A 16,115-nucleotide genomic window follows, 5' to 3' on the forward strand; every position below is an offset into this window, starting at 1 on the left:
AGTGACGTATAGTTACTTATAAAAAAAATTATAACTAAGTTTAAGCTTAAAGACTTTTTCAAATGATTAATCTTAATAGTTTTCAAAGCTTTAATACAATATGTTACGAATAAATCTTTATATTCTCTTTTTATTGCATCGATTTATGTATTATAAAGTCATCAAGTATTATTATGAAGTCATCACGATTTATAGTCGATTAAGGAATATCGAAGTCGATACGATACTTTAAGACAAATATTTTTTGTATGGAAACTAGCGACATCTTGCAGCGGATGCCCCTAACCCTGTATATTGTTAAACTTATGGCATTTAAATATTGTACAACTAAACACTGAAAAAAATTATCATAGTCTTTATTTGTTATAGTCAAATCGATTAAATTTTATCAATTTCTGGTTTTTGAAAAGTTACAAAATCCTTCGTTAAAAATAAAATATAGGTTAGGTAGGATATGTCACTGCCATCTACAGGGGCAATGAGAAACTAATCGAAACGAAGCCATCTAGTGTCCGATGCCCGTAAACTTTTTTGTTGAGTGCTTGAGTTGCTTATCTATAACTAATTTATGTGTATTATCTATGCTTTGAGGAAACACAAAATTCTTAAAGGTCGTAATAAAAATAGACAAGACGGTCTAGCTCACAATAAAGTCTACAATTACCCATTCATAATATATGTACGTATGTTTTGTTTTATTAAAAATGTTTATAATAAATTTTAAAAATTATATTAAATTAATAAAAGGCAACGAAACAACTACCTCAAGCCAATTATGATAATATGCAAACTGCTTACTCACAACCAGTACGACTCTAAATCTCCCCGTTGAGTTACGTTACTGGAATCGCTTTAATGATTCATTAATGATGGGAACATGGAGGTTATACAGGAAAATGTCTAGGAGACACAGGCTGGAGTAGTGGTCCGTCTGAGTGTATGAGCAACTGAACGCAAATCACTGGTGTGCCAACTATCTAACTGTAAAACTGAGCCAAGTTCATGACGTCACTCTGTAATAAGCCAGTGACTCAAAGCAAAGGAACATTTTATACTGAAACACAAAATATAATTGGAACAACATATTATGAAGGATAAATGTAAGTACTCTTCGATTAATCATCTTCCTTTATTATAATATAGTTAGAAAAGGGTGTGATGATTTAAATTTCTAAATATTTTTTCTTGTTGTCTTCATTTTTTTGTTTACGAAAACTGATTATTCAATCCTTTTTATTTACTACTTAGATAGGTGGACGAGCTCATAGCCCATCTTGAGATATAAGTTCTAAGGTCTCAGTATAGTTACAATAGCCGCCCGACCTTTCAAACCGAAACGCAATACTGCTTCACGGCAAGAAATAGGCGGGGTGGTGGTACCTACCCGTGCGGACTCACAAGAGGTTCAACCACCAGTAAATTAATGTAGTAAAATAAATTTAAATTATATTTTTGTTCGATTGATAACGTTTTGTAAATAAAAATTACAATGTTTTCACCGTTTTCTTGTCACAAAGCATATATTACATTTTATTTAGGCATATATTACATTAAGCATATATTACATTTTACAGGACTGTGGCTTTTTTTGGAACCGGTGGTAGAGTTAACATTTTCTTTTACATTTTGACATTCAACAAATGTGTTTTTGTTGACATCCAAGTTGAAATAAATGATTTTGAATTTGAATTTGAATATTTAATTAGATATTAAGTTTTCAGTTCCATTTTTCACATCTAGTGATTTTTTTAATATTTTATGTCCTAGACTTGCGCGCTCGAAGCGGTAATGTGTGAGTCGGCAACAAATGACATGTCCTCGAGAAATATTATCACCCAGCTCAACGTTCTTGTAACAATTACGCAACGTTCACATCATAATAAATTTATCCAACGTCTATTGGATTGAAGGCATATTTTTTTTTACTATGACTGAAAATACTGTTTCATTTTTACTATATGATGTTATCACTGTGATACTTGAACGGGGTATTTGATTAGGTCTAAGATGACGTCTAAGCCTCTAGCCATCTGAGACTCCAGTCTATTATACTACTCTAACTATCATTCTGAACGGCTAAAATTGTTTATGGTTTCTACAGGCAGATGAGTATGCAACCCACTTGATGGTAAGTGATCATTGTTACTCATGAAAGCTAGTAGCCAGAGAGCCATGACGCAGTCACCGGAAGAAACGATTTTATAACCCTCAAAAAACACCGGCATACAGGTACTGTGACATCAACCCCTGTGATTCTAGACTACGTTCCACTCAAGGTTTTTGAGGGAAACAGTTTTAACTAGGAGATCAGCGTATATACTGAATAAACTTCTATAAGCCCAAAGACGGACGAAATGAGTGTAAAACTTTACCCTTCAATCCACGAGTCTTGTTGACATCAAATTTCAAAATCAATTTGCCTACGAATTACGCACATTTATCTTTGAAATTAAACATACAAATATCTCGATAATATTAAAAAATATAACTCACCCAATCAATTATAATTTATATGTATTTGTTCAACATAAATACAATCTCTATTATTTTGTTTACAAACCAATTTACGTATGAATATCAAAGTATGTATATTCATTTTCCTAATGAGAACTAAGACGTATTTTCACAGCATGTGTTCCGAAAATTGGCGTATGATAGGATAATAGATTTGTTTTCGGAGTGATTTTCAAGAAATCATTATTTGTTATATGTATTATCTGCGAGGCACGTGTCTCGATTCGCTTTTTTGAGAAAAACTTCTTATTTAGGACATAATTGCAAGTGTAATATTTATTGAGGAAATTGCTTGTGAATTTGAGATTATTGATATACAGCGCGTGCTTTATATAGGGGTAAACGCAATTATTATAACTAGAGGTCCCGCAGTATTCGAAATTCGACTATAATTCATTGGAATTGTAAGTTTGTACACTATTATGATTGTATTTTCAACGCCAAGACTACACTATAGGAAAATATTAATAAAGACAAACAATATTTAATCTATTCTCAATTTGACCACAGACGTCAAGAACAAAAGTTTGACAATAAATAAATAGTATGCATGCGTGTGTATGTCAAATACATGGTAGTGTGTGTAATGTTTTCTTGATTGATTTAATTTATCTTTTATGTATTATTTTACAAAATATTAGCATTGTGCACTTATTCTCTATATTCTCTATAAGTGTGGAAAATATCATACTCCTCCGTCCGCGCAATTTTCGTAAAAAGGGATACAACGTTTTCGCTTCACGTATTAATATATTTATAGATTTAGTACATAATTGCAAGTGTTGATATTGATTGAGGAAATTGCTTGTGAATTTGAGATTATTGATATACAGCACGTGCCTTATATAGGGGTAAACGCAATTATTATAATAACATCGGCACCACAGTTCTACTTATTGCAGTAATTTAAATCTATTACACAGTCCTTGTGGTATTAAGCTGTTATAGGAATCCAAAACACTATAAATACCATCTATAATCTATATTACCTGATATGAGTTTAAAATATTACCATTTCGCGGCAGCGGCTATTGGGATAGGGGTACCCACAGATTGAACTCACATTAACCGATCGGGTTCTGATTATAATTGAACCTTCAACAATTAAACAATTCTAAAGCGATCAAAATATACAACAGCAATAGATATTCTTGAAAGTATTAAACAAAATATATTATCGTGTGTCTCGCGATGCATATTTTTTATTGCTTAGATGGGTGGACGAGCTCACGGATCAGCTGGTGTTAAGTGGTTACCAGAGCCCATAGCTTGCCTATTTCTGCCGTAAAGCAGTAATGCGTTTCGGTTTGAAGGGCGGAGCAGTCGTTGTAACTATACTTGAGACCTTAGAACTTCTATCTCAAGATGAGTGGCGCATTTACGTTGTAGATGTCTAAGGGTTCCAGTAACCACTTAACACCAGGTGGGCTGTGAGCTCGTCCACTCATAGAAGCAATAAAAAAAAAAACATCTGCAACGTAAATGCGCCACCCACCTTGAGATATAAGTTCTAAGGTCTCAGTATAGTTACGGCTGTCCCACCCTTTAAACCGAACTGCATTTACTGTCTCACGGCAGAAATATTGGACAACAATTGAACGGTAGAGCAACAATTGTTTAATAAACTATTCAATAGAATTTATGAACAAACTACCTTACTACTTTTCTACTATAAATCATCGACTTCATCATTTTTAAACAACATGCCATCATAGGTTCCTCACCTCAAACTTCAAAGTTTAAATATATTTCTGCTTGACCTCAAAAATAGGTGAGAAATTGCTACCCGTTAAAACATTAATCAAATATAAATGAATAGTTAAATCAGTATTTATGGAGACGTTATATGACACCGCTTTTCATTGGGACATTAATATCAAACTCAGTTCCTCGTAGCGCGCCCCTGAGAGCATAGTACAGAATTTAATATTGATACGGTCGTCGGTATTATGAAGATTTTTATGTCACCGGTTGCGGACGGACGCGAGTCGGTTTAATGCTTTTAAACTCTGCGGCGCGATCGTTAATAACGGTCGGTGCTATCCGATATTCGATTATGTATTTAAAAAAAAGTTCGTTTTCAAATAACCAGAGGGCTCCGTAGGATGATCATAATGTGACGCTGCAACTTCAGGCTAATAAGATAAGATAAGATAGCCTTTGTTAACAATCTAATTTGTACTAGTGGTAGGACCTCTTGTGAGTGTACTTGCTTTGGCAGTACATATACTAAAATTGGAACGATACAGAGAAGATGACACGCAAAATCGTGAAGCGTTCCACATTATTTCGCCCGCACTCTCCGCGCGCAATGCAGCTTTGCTGCTACGAGCTCAGCGGGTGCTCGCGGTGAGGGTCATCAGGGGGTACCGTACGATCTCCCGGGAGGTCGCCTGCGCCCTCGCCGGTTCCCTTCCTTGGGATCTCGAGGCCGAGGTAGCAGCTGCGGTATACCGGCGCAGGACACAGTCCCTGAGTCGGGAACGGACGCCCGGCCCGTCGGCTGTCGGTCGGTGGAGGCGTGCTGCGCGTCATCTGGCGTACGCTAAGTGGAGGGAGCGGAAACAAAAGGAATCCGTACGACGGGGAGGACACATCAAAGGAAAAACAAAATTGTTATTTTTATTTATTTCCGAGCATTTTCATATTTATCTACCTTTTAAAGCTTCTCTGGACTTCCACAAATAATTTAAGACCAAAATTAGCCAAATCGGTCTAGCCGTTCTCGAGTTTTATCGAGACTAACGAACAGCAATTCATTTTTATATATATAGATTTCGCGCACCGGAAGAAGTAGCGTGGGTAGGCCTCCCACAAGATAGACCGACGATCTATTGAGATTCACGGGGATCCGCCAGACAGCGCTAGACCGGTTTTTGTGGCGTGGCTTGGAAGAGGCCTAATACTATGTCCAGTAGTGGACGTCTGTGGGCTGATAAGAAGAAGATTATTTTTCGGAGTGTTCACAATGGCTTAGTCATTGTTTTGCGTTGCAGCGTGGTGTTTTTTTTTTATGTTCAACGAAACAATGCTTTTGCTAGAGCCAGTGTTAGCAAATTCTCTTAATTCAGGCCGTGAGCTTGCCTACCCGTCCGCGCGTTATTAGAATAGCCCTATAGGCAACCTATGATTAAATAGGGAATTTTGTTTTTAAAAAAAAGCAGTCCAATACCGACCGACACTCTGTTTTATTAGATTGCACTAAAAACGTTACACTAAAAACGTATCTATGTCATTATAATGGCCTCTCATAAATTTTAATGTCAATCTCATGCAAAACAAACTTAATGTATTTTTATGCCAATAAAAAAAATATATATATTGTAGCATAGAAATAAATGTGTCCGAATTTAAATATAGAACAACCAAATTTAATGTAACTTCGATATATAACTCCACAACCTCGTTGTGTACTTGTAGTTGTACATACGGGTCAATAAAACAACTGTAGAATAAATAAAGTATTGGTGACATTTTATTGCTTACAATGGGCAGACATGTTTAGGGATCATCTGACATAAATCACTACGGAACCCGTAGACTCCATAAAGCAAATGCTGCTGTACGTCCTGAAATATGAGGTTAAAGTTTAAGTTGCTTAATGTCTGTCCCGCACTTGGAACCAGTGCGGGCTCACCTTATATCGACCGATAAGAATCTATTTTCGTAACAAATATTTTCATAAATTATATCCCAGTGTAGCAGCTATAAATGATATGTGGTTGAAAAAAAAAATACTTTTACACACAAAGGTATTGTCAGTTCTATCAACATAAGCAGTCTTGGAAAATTTTATCACATCGGAAAATCACGTTAATTTTCGAATGAATTGCATTGCTGGGGTTTCGCATTTCATTATATTTTGATTTCAAAGTATCTTCATGAAATGTTTTTGGTTTTGTGAATTATTGGAAATTTTCCTTCCTTTGCCTTTGTATACATTATATTGTAGAGAAGCTCTATTGAATATGATCCTTTTTTTTTTTATTTATAATTAAAATTCCTTGGAAGATGGCATAGTGCTTGATAATTGAAATGTTAGTTAAGAAGTGAAATCTGATAAAAAAGGTGAAAATTATTAATTAAATACTCTTAATAAGCTAGACTTTTTTTAGAACATCCCTACTTTTGTATAAAATATTAGCAGTTTTAATGAAACATGAATGACTGAAATCCTTTGGATAAAATTAGTAACGTCTAATATTGCTTAATAAATGTTCATTAAATTTATCGACTTTAAAAATTAAAAAAAATAAAAATCCCAATCAATTTCGATAAATTAAATAAAAACAAACTGTATCAAAACGTAAAACTGTAATTCTGGTCAACGTCTAAAAAGTTTAACTCATCTGTGCCCATATACAATGAAAGCGAATACCGATCAAAATTCAGATGATTTTCTCCGAATAGAAGATATTGAGGGAATACCTTATATTAAAATGTAATAAAAGTCCTCTCCGCTAATATAATTCTGCGGCGTGGACCGCGCCTAAGGCGAGTGGAATGTACATGAATTGATTCGGTTAATAACTGCGGGCTTATTAATATTACTTGCTTTAGGAAAACACACATTTTTATTCAATCCTGGCAATCAATGATTTCGATATATTTTAAATGGTATAACAAAATAAATACAATTTGTAACAAAACCCCTCATTACATACATACCTATTCTAAAAAAATATACATACAAAAATATGTTATTTGTATATTCTGCACCAACTCAATCCGCCTAATATTTAAATGGTTAGGTTTTCCGCTTTACGATAAAAGTTTGAAGTGATTATAGCATTCAGATGAATACAAAATATATTGCAGGCCTCTACAGTATTACAATCTGAGAATGACTACGAATTACAACAGATAGCTTGATGTGAAGCTTCATTCTACAGTTTTATCCAAAAAAAAATTGCAATTGATGTTACATGATAAAAGCGATGTAAACGACTTTAAACAAAATAATAAAGCTGAAAAGTCGTGCGCTACTATTTTACGTGTGGCATACCTACAATATAATTGAGAAATCAACCTCATGTATCAAGGTATTTTGCGGCGTTCACGTCTGATATCTGTGGGCTCCGGTAACCGACTAATATCATTCAACGCAAAATGATAGGTGTGATATTAAACGTAATATTTGCACATGCGAATATGCGTTTGTCTGGTCTCATAACGGGCCCGTTTGTTGAATAAAACGCAACTGTCTCACTCACAAAATCATCCCGTATGTTTTCATGAGGTTCGGCGGTAGCTACCCCGCGGCGCTACCGTCGCCCAATCGATATGCCCCGGTTGCCAAGCAACGCTCATGTTGCAAAATAAACAATCAGAATCGGAGGCCGGCCCTTGAACAAATTTACCTTCTTATTTTATTACTTGTGTCAACATTTTAGATCGATATTATCAGATTATTTGCTTGAGACGTTTTTACACTGTGTATCATGTTTTTTTGATTTATTATCGCTAAAATGGTTCTGTTGCCGCCCTGTGTGCCACAGAGCTGCGGAAAGGATTTCAGGAATTCTCTGAAGAAACCGAGCCCTAATTATCCTTATGGCTATAAGACGAGGAAGCCAAGAATCGTTCCGGCTTTTACGATACAAGGTTAGAGGAATATTTTGGTAATATTTAAATACGATTTTCAAATGCTTCTGTCATCTTGATCTCAGCACTTTTGTCGTGGATAGTGGATAATGTATACACGGAAGCATTCGGTAGATTCTCAATGTTTTCGAAAGCTGTCCTCCCCCTAAATGCGCTTCCAGATCTGGAATTTCCAGGCGTTTCGGGTACACTGGACCATAATATATAACTAAAATAATTTTGTTCATTGGAAATGCTTAAATAGCCATTTTCAAAGCCGACTTTCATAGAAATAAGCTGTTTGACAAATAAATACAATAATATGTACCATTAGATTAAATCATATAACAGTTCATATGACTACAGCTTGGAAAAGCTAAATAAATATACTTTGCTTTAAAAATGAAAATTTATATTTTTTTCATAATTATACTAATAACAATATTTGCCAACAATATTTGCTATGTGTACGAGCATTACTATAATTCTCATGTTGTATTTATTATTTTAGCTGTTCTACACACACTCATCACTTTTAATTATTATTCTCATAATCCTCTCGCAGGTCTGCTGGAAGAGATTTCTTAAAGAAATAAGCAGTGCCTTTGTACATTATTTTCCTATTACTTTGTCCTATGTCTTTAGAATTTACAATGGGGAGTGTTCCGAGGAGTTGTTCAATTTAATAGAAGCCGCTGATTTTCGCAACCGATCGTTTCGCCGGAACTATCATCCGCACCATCTGGATGGTTGGCGTTGGCGACTACAATGCGTTTTAAAAACAGTTTTCTGCCACGCACAGTAAATCTCTGGAATTCGTTGCCATCAGCGGTCTTCCCCAACAACTGCGACATTGGGTTATTCAAGAAAAGAGCATATTCTTATCTGAAGGGTAGGCAACGCACTGGCGTAAACGCTGGTGACCGTGGGCGGCGGTGAATCACTTACCATCAGGTGACCCGTCTTGCTCGTTGGCCTCTTAGTTGTTAAAAAAAAAAAAAAAAATGTCTTGTTTATTGTGTGTACATAAATAAATAAAAAAGAAACTAATATATGCAGTTTTTCTATAGATATAATCTAATAGTAAAACAAAATCTAAAGTGGGCATTGTTTCCATAATAAGATTTGTGTGTAGCCACTGTTTCGCTTGCCACTGTATGATTTAAATAAAAAAGGTTCCTATAACGTCTGTTTGTTTCAGCATTACAAAAGAACACAAAAGTAGTGCCACCTCCAAAATGTGGCGTCTTCGATCCCCTGCCTCCGAGACCGACGATGTTCAGAAAATGTTATCAAAGAGGCGAATTTCCCGTCTGCATCGAGTTCACTATTACCGGAAAACAATTGGCTTGGAAGGTTGTTAACCTCAATGTGTTTTATTCTGGTACTGTAAGACTAACTGGGAAAGGCGGTTGAAAAATTGGAGTACATTATAGTTGAAAATACTATTGACTATAGCATAGCCTATGCCATGAGGCGTATTTTAATCTATTGTTGAATTTTCATGATCGCTATTATTAGAGATTTGTTTTAAAAGGAAACAATATGGCGGTCAAGTGGCAAAATGTAGGGAGCTATTAAATACTCCTGAAAATAGAAAGGATGAATGAATCTAATGATTATTATATTAGTTTTGTTTCTTAGAAAGCGTGTTTGAGTTTTCTGGTTTTGTACCGTCGTCCTCAGAGTATTATAATATCAGCGTACCGTGACAGTCGTGAAGCAGTAATGCGTTTCGGTTTGAAGGATGGGGCAGTCGTTGTAACTATACTGAGACCTTAGAACTTATATCTCAAGATGGGTGGCGGCATTTACGTTGTAGATGTCTGTGGGCTCCGGTAACCATAATATAAGGAATAAAAAAGAAGGTTATCAGCATCTACTGGTTATAGAGCGCAAAATGAGTCTGCATGGATGGGTACTACTATCAACCCTGCTTCTGATGAAATAATCCTTCCGAGAGGGACAGTCTAACGACTGTGTCACCAGAACTGAAACCTTGGGCTCGTATCTTAGGGTATATCGGCTTTGTTGGTATGGTATCTGTGGGCTTTGAAAGCTATTTGTTGTCAGCTGGGTTGTAAGTTCTATATCAATAAAAAATATAAAAAGAAAATGTGATGTAGTCAACTCGCAAGATGTGTGGGTAAATTTATGCTGATGAAACCGAGTGAGGCACAGAGGGTCTAGTCTTTGACACAAATAGGAAAACTATATAATACTAGCCGTACTCGCCCGCTTCGCTGGGCATTTAAAACTAACATTATTAGTTATTGTCATTATTATTAGGGAGTCCAATACTCATATAAATATTAGCCTATCCATTAAGTACATGTATTTTCTACAATGATACGAAATTTTAAGTCAATCGAATGCGCGAATCAGTAGTTATAACGGAACATCCGTAAAAACCACTGTAGATTTATATATTCGTATAGACTATAGAGTATAGATTAAGTAAGATTATAGTTCATTATTATTTTTAAGACGCGACTGAAATCGTCGATGTAGTCTTACGGTTGTTTGATGTTTGTGTCATTAGCGTAATGGCATATATAGGTATAGGCTACGATAATAAATTCATATTTCGTTTTGGATGCGATCTGAAAAAAAAATGTGTAGCTCGCTGTATAGGGTATTAATTCACTTTCGAACCATTCATATTCTCCCTTAGGTTCCCATAGAGAAACTGGACTTCCATCACTACCTGCCGATGTTCTTTGACGGCCTAGCCGAGGGCACTTATCCTTACAGCTTCATCGTCGAACGTGGTATTCATGACCTCGTGACTAAAGGCTCGTACAAGATACTTCCCGTAGTCCCGCAGCTAATCATTCCCATAAAAAGTAAGTGCCGGTTTTTTATTTGTTTAAGAGGCCCAGCCCATTCCGGGGTGAGTGGTTACAGCGTTTGAAGAAGGACGTTATTCATTTTTGACCAGCGAGTAAAATATTGGATAGCTGATGTCCGAGAACAACAGTAACAATTCGCCATTTAATCTGCTTTTGATTGTAACAAAATGCATCAGTTGTCAGGAGCGGGAGCTAATAAAATAACACGGTATAGATAGCCTGAAGATATGCACCTATACCGTACCTGGTGTTATTTGGTTACTGGAGCCCATAGATATCTACAACGTAAATGCCGCCACCCACCTTGAGATATGAGTTCTAAGGTCTCAGTATAGTTACAACGGCTGCCCCACCGTTCAAACCGAAACGCATTACTGCTTCACGGCAGAAATAGCCAGGGTGGTGGTACCTACCCGCGCGGACTCACAAGAGGTCCTATCACCAGTAATTACGCAAATTATAATTGCGGGTTTGATTTTTATACTCGATGCTATTCCTTCACCGTGGAAGACAATCGCGAACATTTGTTGAGTACGTATTTCATTAGAAAAAATGGTACCCGCTTGAGATTCGAACACCGGTGCATCGCTCAACACGAACGCACCGGACGTCTTATTCTTTAAGCCACGACGACTTTCAAAGATAGAAGACTAATTTTTTTAACAAAACCCAGACACGAAGATCTTAACGTACAAACACATCACAGGTGGTTTCAAGTTAATTTTCAATTATTTGTAATCAGTCATCTATTTAACCCTAACCCACTAAAACCATTAAAAACCACTAAAGCTCTACTCCTAATTCAAGTTTGCAATTTTAGATGCCTTGGCGACGAAGCGCCCTGCAGTCATCTGTCACGCCCTAAAATGCATTCAAATGATTGTGACGGGGTCTGATAGGGTTGGTGAAGCCCTTGTCCCTTACTACAGACAGATCCTACCGGTATTAAACTTGTTTAAGGACAGAAATCGTAAGTACTAATCTACTAGATTTAAAATATTGTAAAGCCCTTCTTTATTATTTTCAATTGAAATATTCCGAGTTTATAAATATTTTACGGTTACGAATAATATTACTAAGTTGTAGTATTTGTTTTACTATAACTATTACTACAACAATACCATTTTACTACTGATGTTTATTATCAATGCTTAAATTGTTTGTTAATAAATATTAGCAGTAAGTCAGTGGCTCATCTTATTAATGAAAAGTTTCTGACATATATTTTTTTTTTTTTATATTATTGTTTCTGGGAAATTTATCTATGTTTACCTCGTGTCACGGCATTATATTGTTGATAGTTCAAGCAGTTTATATTATGTAATTTGATGTAAAGTAACCCAATATTGATTCTTGGTAGAAACAAACAGGAAAGTAAATTCAGAATACACGGTACTATGAACTGTCCAAACCAAAAATGAGAGTCAAACCAAGTCGCGCAAGCCGTGTAAAATCAGGACCTTTGCGACTACTCCTTCTGTTACTCTATCTATCTAGGTCATAAAATAAATAATCTTATCCATAATTAAATAAAGCAATAAAAAATCCTGAAGATGGTATGGCACTTGTTAAATGTTCAAGCAACCTTTAACGACAAACAATTCCCGAAACGCTACCTTGTCGCGAAATGAGCGAAACATGGCGAGCACATGACACCCCAGCCGCAACTATTTTGCAACAAAAGAAAATGGGCTGCAACCGTTCTAAGCACACGGGCGATGAAAAAGTCGTTTCGATAAAATTTATTGGAATGCTTGAGAAATACCTTTGCGATAGTTATTGAAATCTTTCCAATTTGAAAATGCTATTGATAGAAAATGCAATTATAATAATTTTTCATCTTTTTCAATTTTCAAAGTTAGTTATAAAATAATAAACTTAATGGTCTTAATTATCGCGATAAATAGTATTAATAATACATCTGGAATGACCGGGAATAGTGTTAAATTTAAAATTTTTAATTAACAAAATAAGCACTTAAAATATTTATATAAAAAAACAAAGTTGATATGAGCCAAATTTCTTTACAAATTTCTGAATTTGTCCAATCAATAGCTACAGCACCCATGTAACTTTCTTTAACAATGAAAAGGATATAAATGCTATTTTCAAATCGCTCGTCTGCAATACGCATTGAACAAAAACCGGTAGCCGATGGGGTTCGTCGAATTCCCGTAACAATGCGCGGTCAGGTGTCAGACCACGTTGAGTGGCACGCCGCTCGTGTGACGTGACACGAAATCAGTTAACTTTTACGTTATCGAGAACGTTAAAAACTCACACTGAGGACACCGTACTGATACAACAACGTTTAGGGACGTGGGGACATATCGTAACCCGATTTACTGTGCTAACAATGTTTTTTGATGTGTCTTTATGGCATTGTAGATTTTATTTCTTTGACTTTCTCAAAAAATAATAAATTATTAGATCTGCGACGTTGGTTTAAATGTCGAAAACACATTTTCATTGTCCCTTAAAATTCCTTTAAATAAGGAAGTTATTGATTTAATAAAAATTAAGTTATTACTGATTTTCGTTCAAAATAATTAATATATGAAATATTTCAATGTATTTTTGCTCTATATAAATATTTAAGGTTGCTTCAAAATATGTGAAAAGTGTTGCGATTTGAGTATTCCGTTTTTATTTCAAACAATATCGATTTTACGTGCCCCACACTATTTTACTTTTGTAATTAATCTACTCGGGATGTTCTGACAAGTCTATTAGGTCGAAAACAATATGTCGACGTCTGGCGTTCGCGCGTGTCAATTATTTTGAGCGCCGAGAATGATTGATGGCAGTCAATTGAGATGCGAAACCGTGTAACCAATATAGACGCTGTCGAGATTCCAACCAAAAGTATCGTTGGGAATCGTACAAATATTTTCAGATACAATTTTAGCTTTTTACTAGTAGTGCTGTGATGTGGACATGCTTATTTCTATGACACTCTAAAGATAGGAATTACTATGATAATGTCGAACTTACTGGTGATAGGACCTCTTGTGAGTCCGCGCGGGTAGGTACCACCACCACGCCTATTTCTGCCGTCAAGCAGTAATGCGTTTCGGTTTGAAGGGTGGGGCAGCAGTTGTAACTGTACTTGAGATCTTAGAACTTATATCTTAAGGTGGGTGGCGCATTTACGTTGTGGATGTCTATGGGCTCCAGCGACCACTTAAAATCAGGTGGGCTGTGAGCTCATCCACTTATCTAAGCAATAAATAAATAAAAACTTAGATCTACTATATTGATTTGAACTTCGCATCTCTTGATACGCGTACGTTGGGTGCCTAATTCTTAAGGCGATGATTATATTTGTCTGTATTCATAAAGAATCTCAGCTCTATTCTACTTAAGGCTATGTTCTTAGGAAACATGGGGTCCGGTATCGATCACACGACGACGAGGGGCGAGAACGTTGGCGACCTCATCGAGGACACGCTGCAGATATTGGAACGCTACGGTGGTCCGGACGCATTCATAAACATTAAATACATGATACCGACCTACGAGTCTTGCGTTTTGAATTAGCATGGTTCTTTTTTTTTTTGCGTGAGCAATTTTTATTATGTGAGCAATCGATGCTGACGATTTTTTTTTACTACTATAATTTATTAGCTACAGCCTAGTTTGTTGATAAATTTAAAATTTGCGACGTAAAATGAAAATAGGTATTTTCGAATCATTTTTTTTTGTTGATGAGAAATTCGTGAATTGCTTGAATATTAATATTGTTTCGCTCAAGTATGTTTTTTTCACTGTTAATTCACTAAGTACTAGTCTTATGACGTAATAAGTTTTTACTGCTAAACTAATTACAGTATTGCTTAGGTTTTAATGTTAACATCGAAAAAAATTCACGATTTTTTATTTTATTTTTAAACAATACTTGTAGGAGCAGCATGAACAAAATTATAAATTCATCGAATTCAGAGGATCCTTTCAAAGTTTTCTTCGAAATTTATTGTATATGATAAAGGAACGAACCATTAAATTCTGTAAAAAGTAGACGAGCCTTGTTAACAGATCGAAAGTAAATGAATGATGTAAAATAATTTAATGATAATAATGATTGTACTGTGATTCTGTATTGCAATATTATAATTTATAATTAAAATTATGTTTAAAAACTGTTATTAGTTTTAGTAAGTTTTGTTTGATACGCTTTTTACGAATGTTTTTATTTAATAATAAATTGGTTGTGAAAAATATTTTATTTTAAATTTCCTTCAATGATTCCGACATCATTGTCATTCGTATACTTCGTATAGTTATACATATTTACCCAAATAATTGGTGATTTACACCAGCTGATACCGGAACAGACTGGGGATAGACTGATACCGGAAAGATATGAGTTCTAAGGTCTCAATATAGTTACAACGGCTGCCCCACCCTTCAAACCGAAACGCATTACTGCTTCACGGCAGAAATAGGCGGGGTGGTGGTACCCACCCGTGCGGACTCACAAGAGGTTCTACCTCCAGGAAGAAAGGTGGGTGGCCGCACTTACGTAGTATATGTCTATTGGCTCCGGTAACCACTTAACACCAAGTGGGGTGCGAGCTCGTCCACCCATCTATACATTAAAATAAAAATACAAACATACATACATTTTGGATACTGCATAAGAGGATAACAAATGAGAGTTTCTAGTAGGTGCTCTTGAAATCTGCGACGATCAATCTCGTGCTAAGCCTGGATCCAATCAATAGTCTCTGCCCACTAAGTTAAACAGTGGAGCGGCTTTATCAAAAGGGTCCCTGCAGTCAATGTTTAGATCAGCCGGGCAAAAGCAATTTACAGCCTGGCAACCAGAATTCAGAGCCACGCATGCATGCAATTTGCATTGCATGATGTTAGGGATGCTGGATCAGAATTTGGGGATGAATTTTAAAACATTCAATAGCTTTGAGTTCGGACACGTGTATCGCAGATTAGCCCACGGATTGCTTAGCGTTAAAAGGTTATAGGAACACTACGAAAATAAACAGTAAAATATAGTTTTTTTTATTGCCGTATAGGCAGACGAGCATACGGCCTGATGGTGAGCGGTTACCGTCGCTCATGGACGCTCAGCAATGCCAGGGGCAGAGCCAAGTCGCTGCCTACCGTTTAATACTCTCCACAAGCCTCGTTTGAAGAAGGACATGTCAT

At 36.0% G+C, this 16,115-nt stretch overlaps 2 protein-coding genes and 1 pseudogene across 3 annotated transcripts in view; 2 read left to right on the forward strand and 1 right to left on the reverse strand.

Moving 5' to 3' along the window:
* The window catches only part of LOC101743724 (CUGBP Elav-like family member 4), a 798,506-nt gene that overhangs the window by 510,324 nt on the left and 272,067 nt on the right, over nt 1–16,115 (reverse strand). The gene's annotated exons all lie outside the window — the stretch shown is intronic.
* On the forward strand, nt 4,720–4,803 carry LOC119629335 (U6 spliceosomal RNA; annotated as a pseudogene).
* LOC101740861 (parkin coregulated gene protein homolog) lies at nt 7,816–15,167 on the forward strand. Its single transcript, XM_004924659.5, has 5 exons — nt 7,816–8,118; nt 9,299–9,453; nt 10,772–10,943; nt 11,770–11,919; nt 14,329–15,167. The coding sequence occupies exons 1-5, from the start codon at nt 7,983–7,985 to the stop codon at nt 14,487–14,489; spliced, it is 774 nt and encodes a 257-aa protein (XP_004924716.1). The 5' UTR covers nt 7,816–7,982; the 3' UTR covers nt 14,490–15,167.

This window comes from Bombyx mori, chromosome 12, assembly GCF_030269925.1.
Source record: "Bombyx mori chromosome 12, ASM3026992v2".
Taxonomy (NCBI): domain Eukaryota; kingdom Metazoa; phylum Arthropoda; class Insecta; order Lepidoptera; family Bombycidae; genus Bombyx; species Bombyx mori.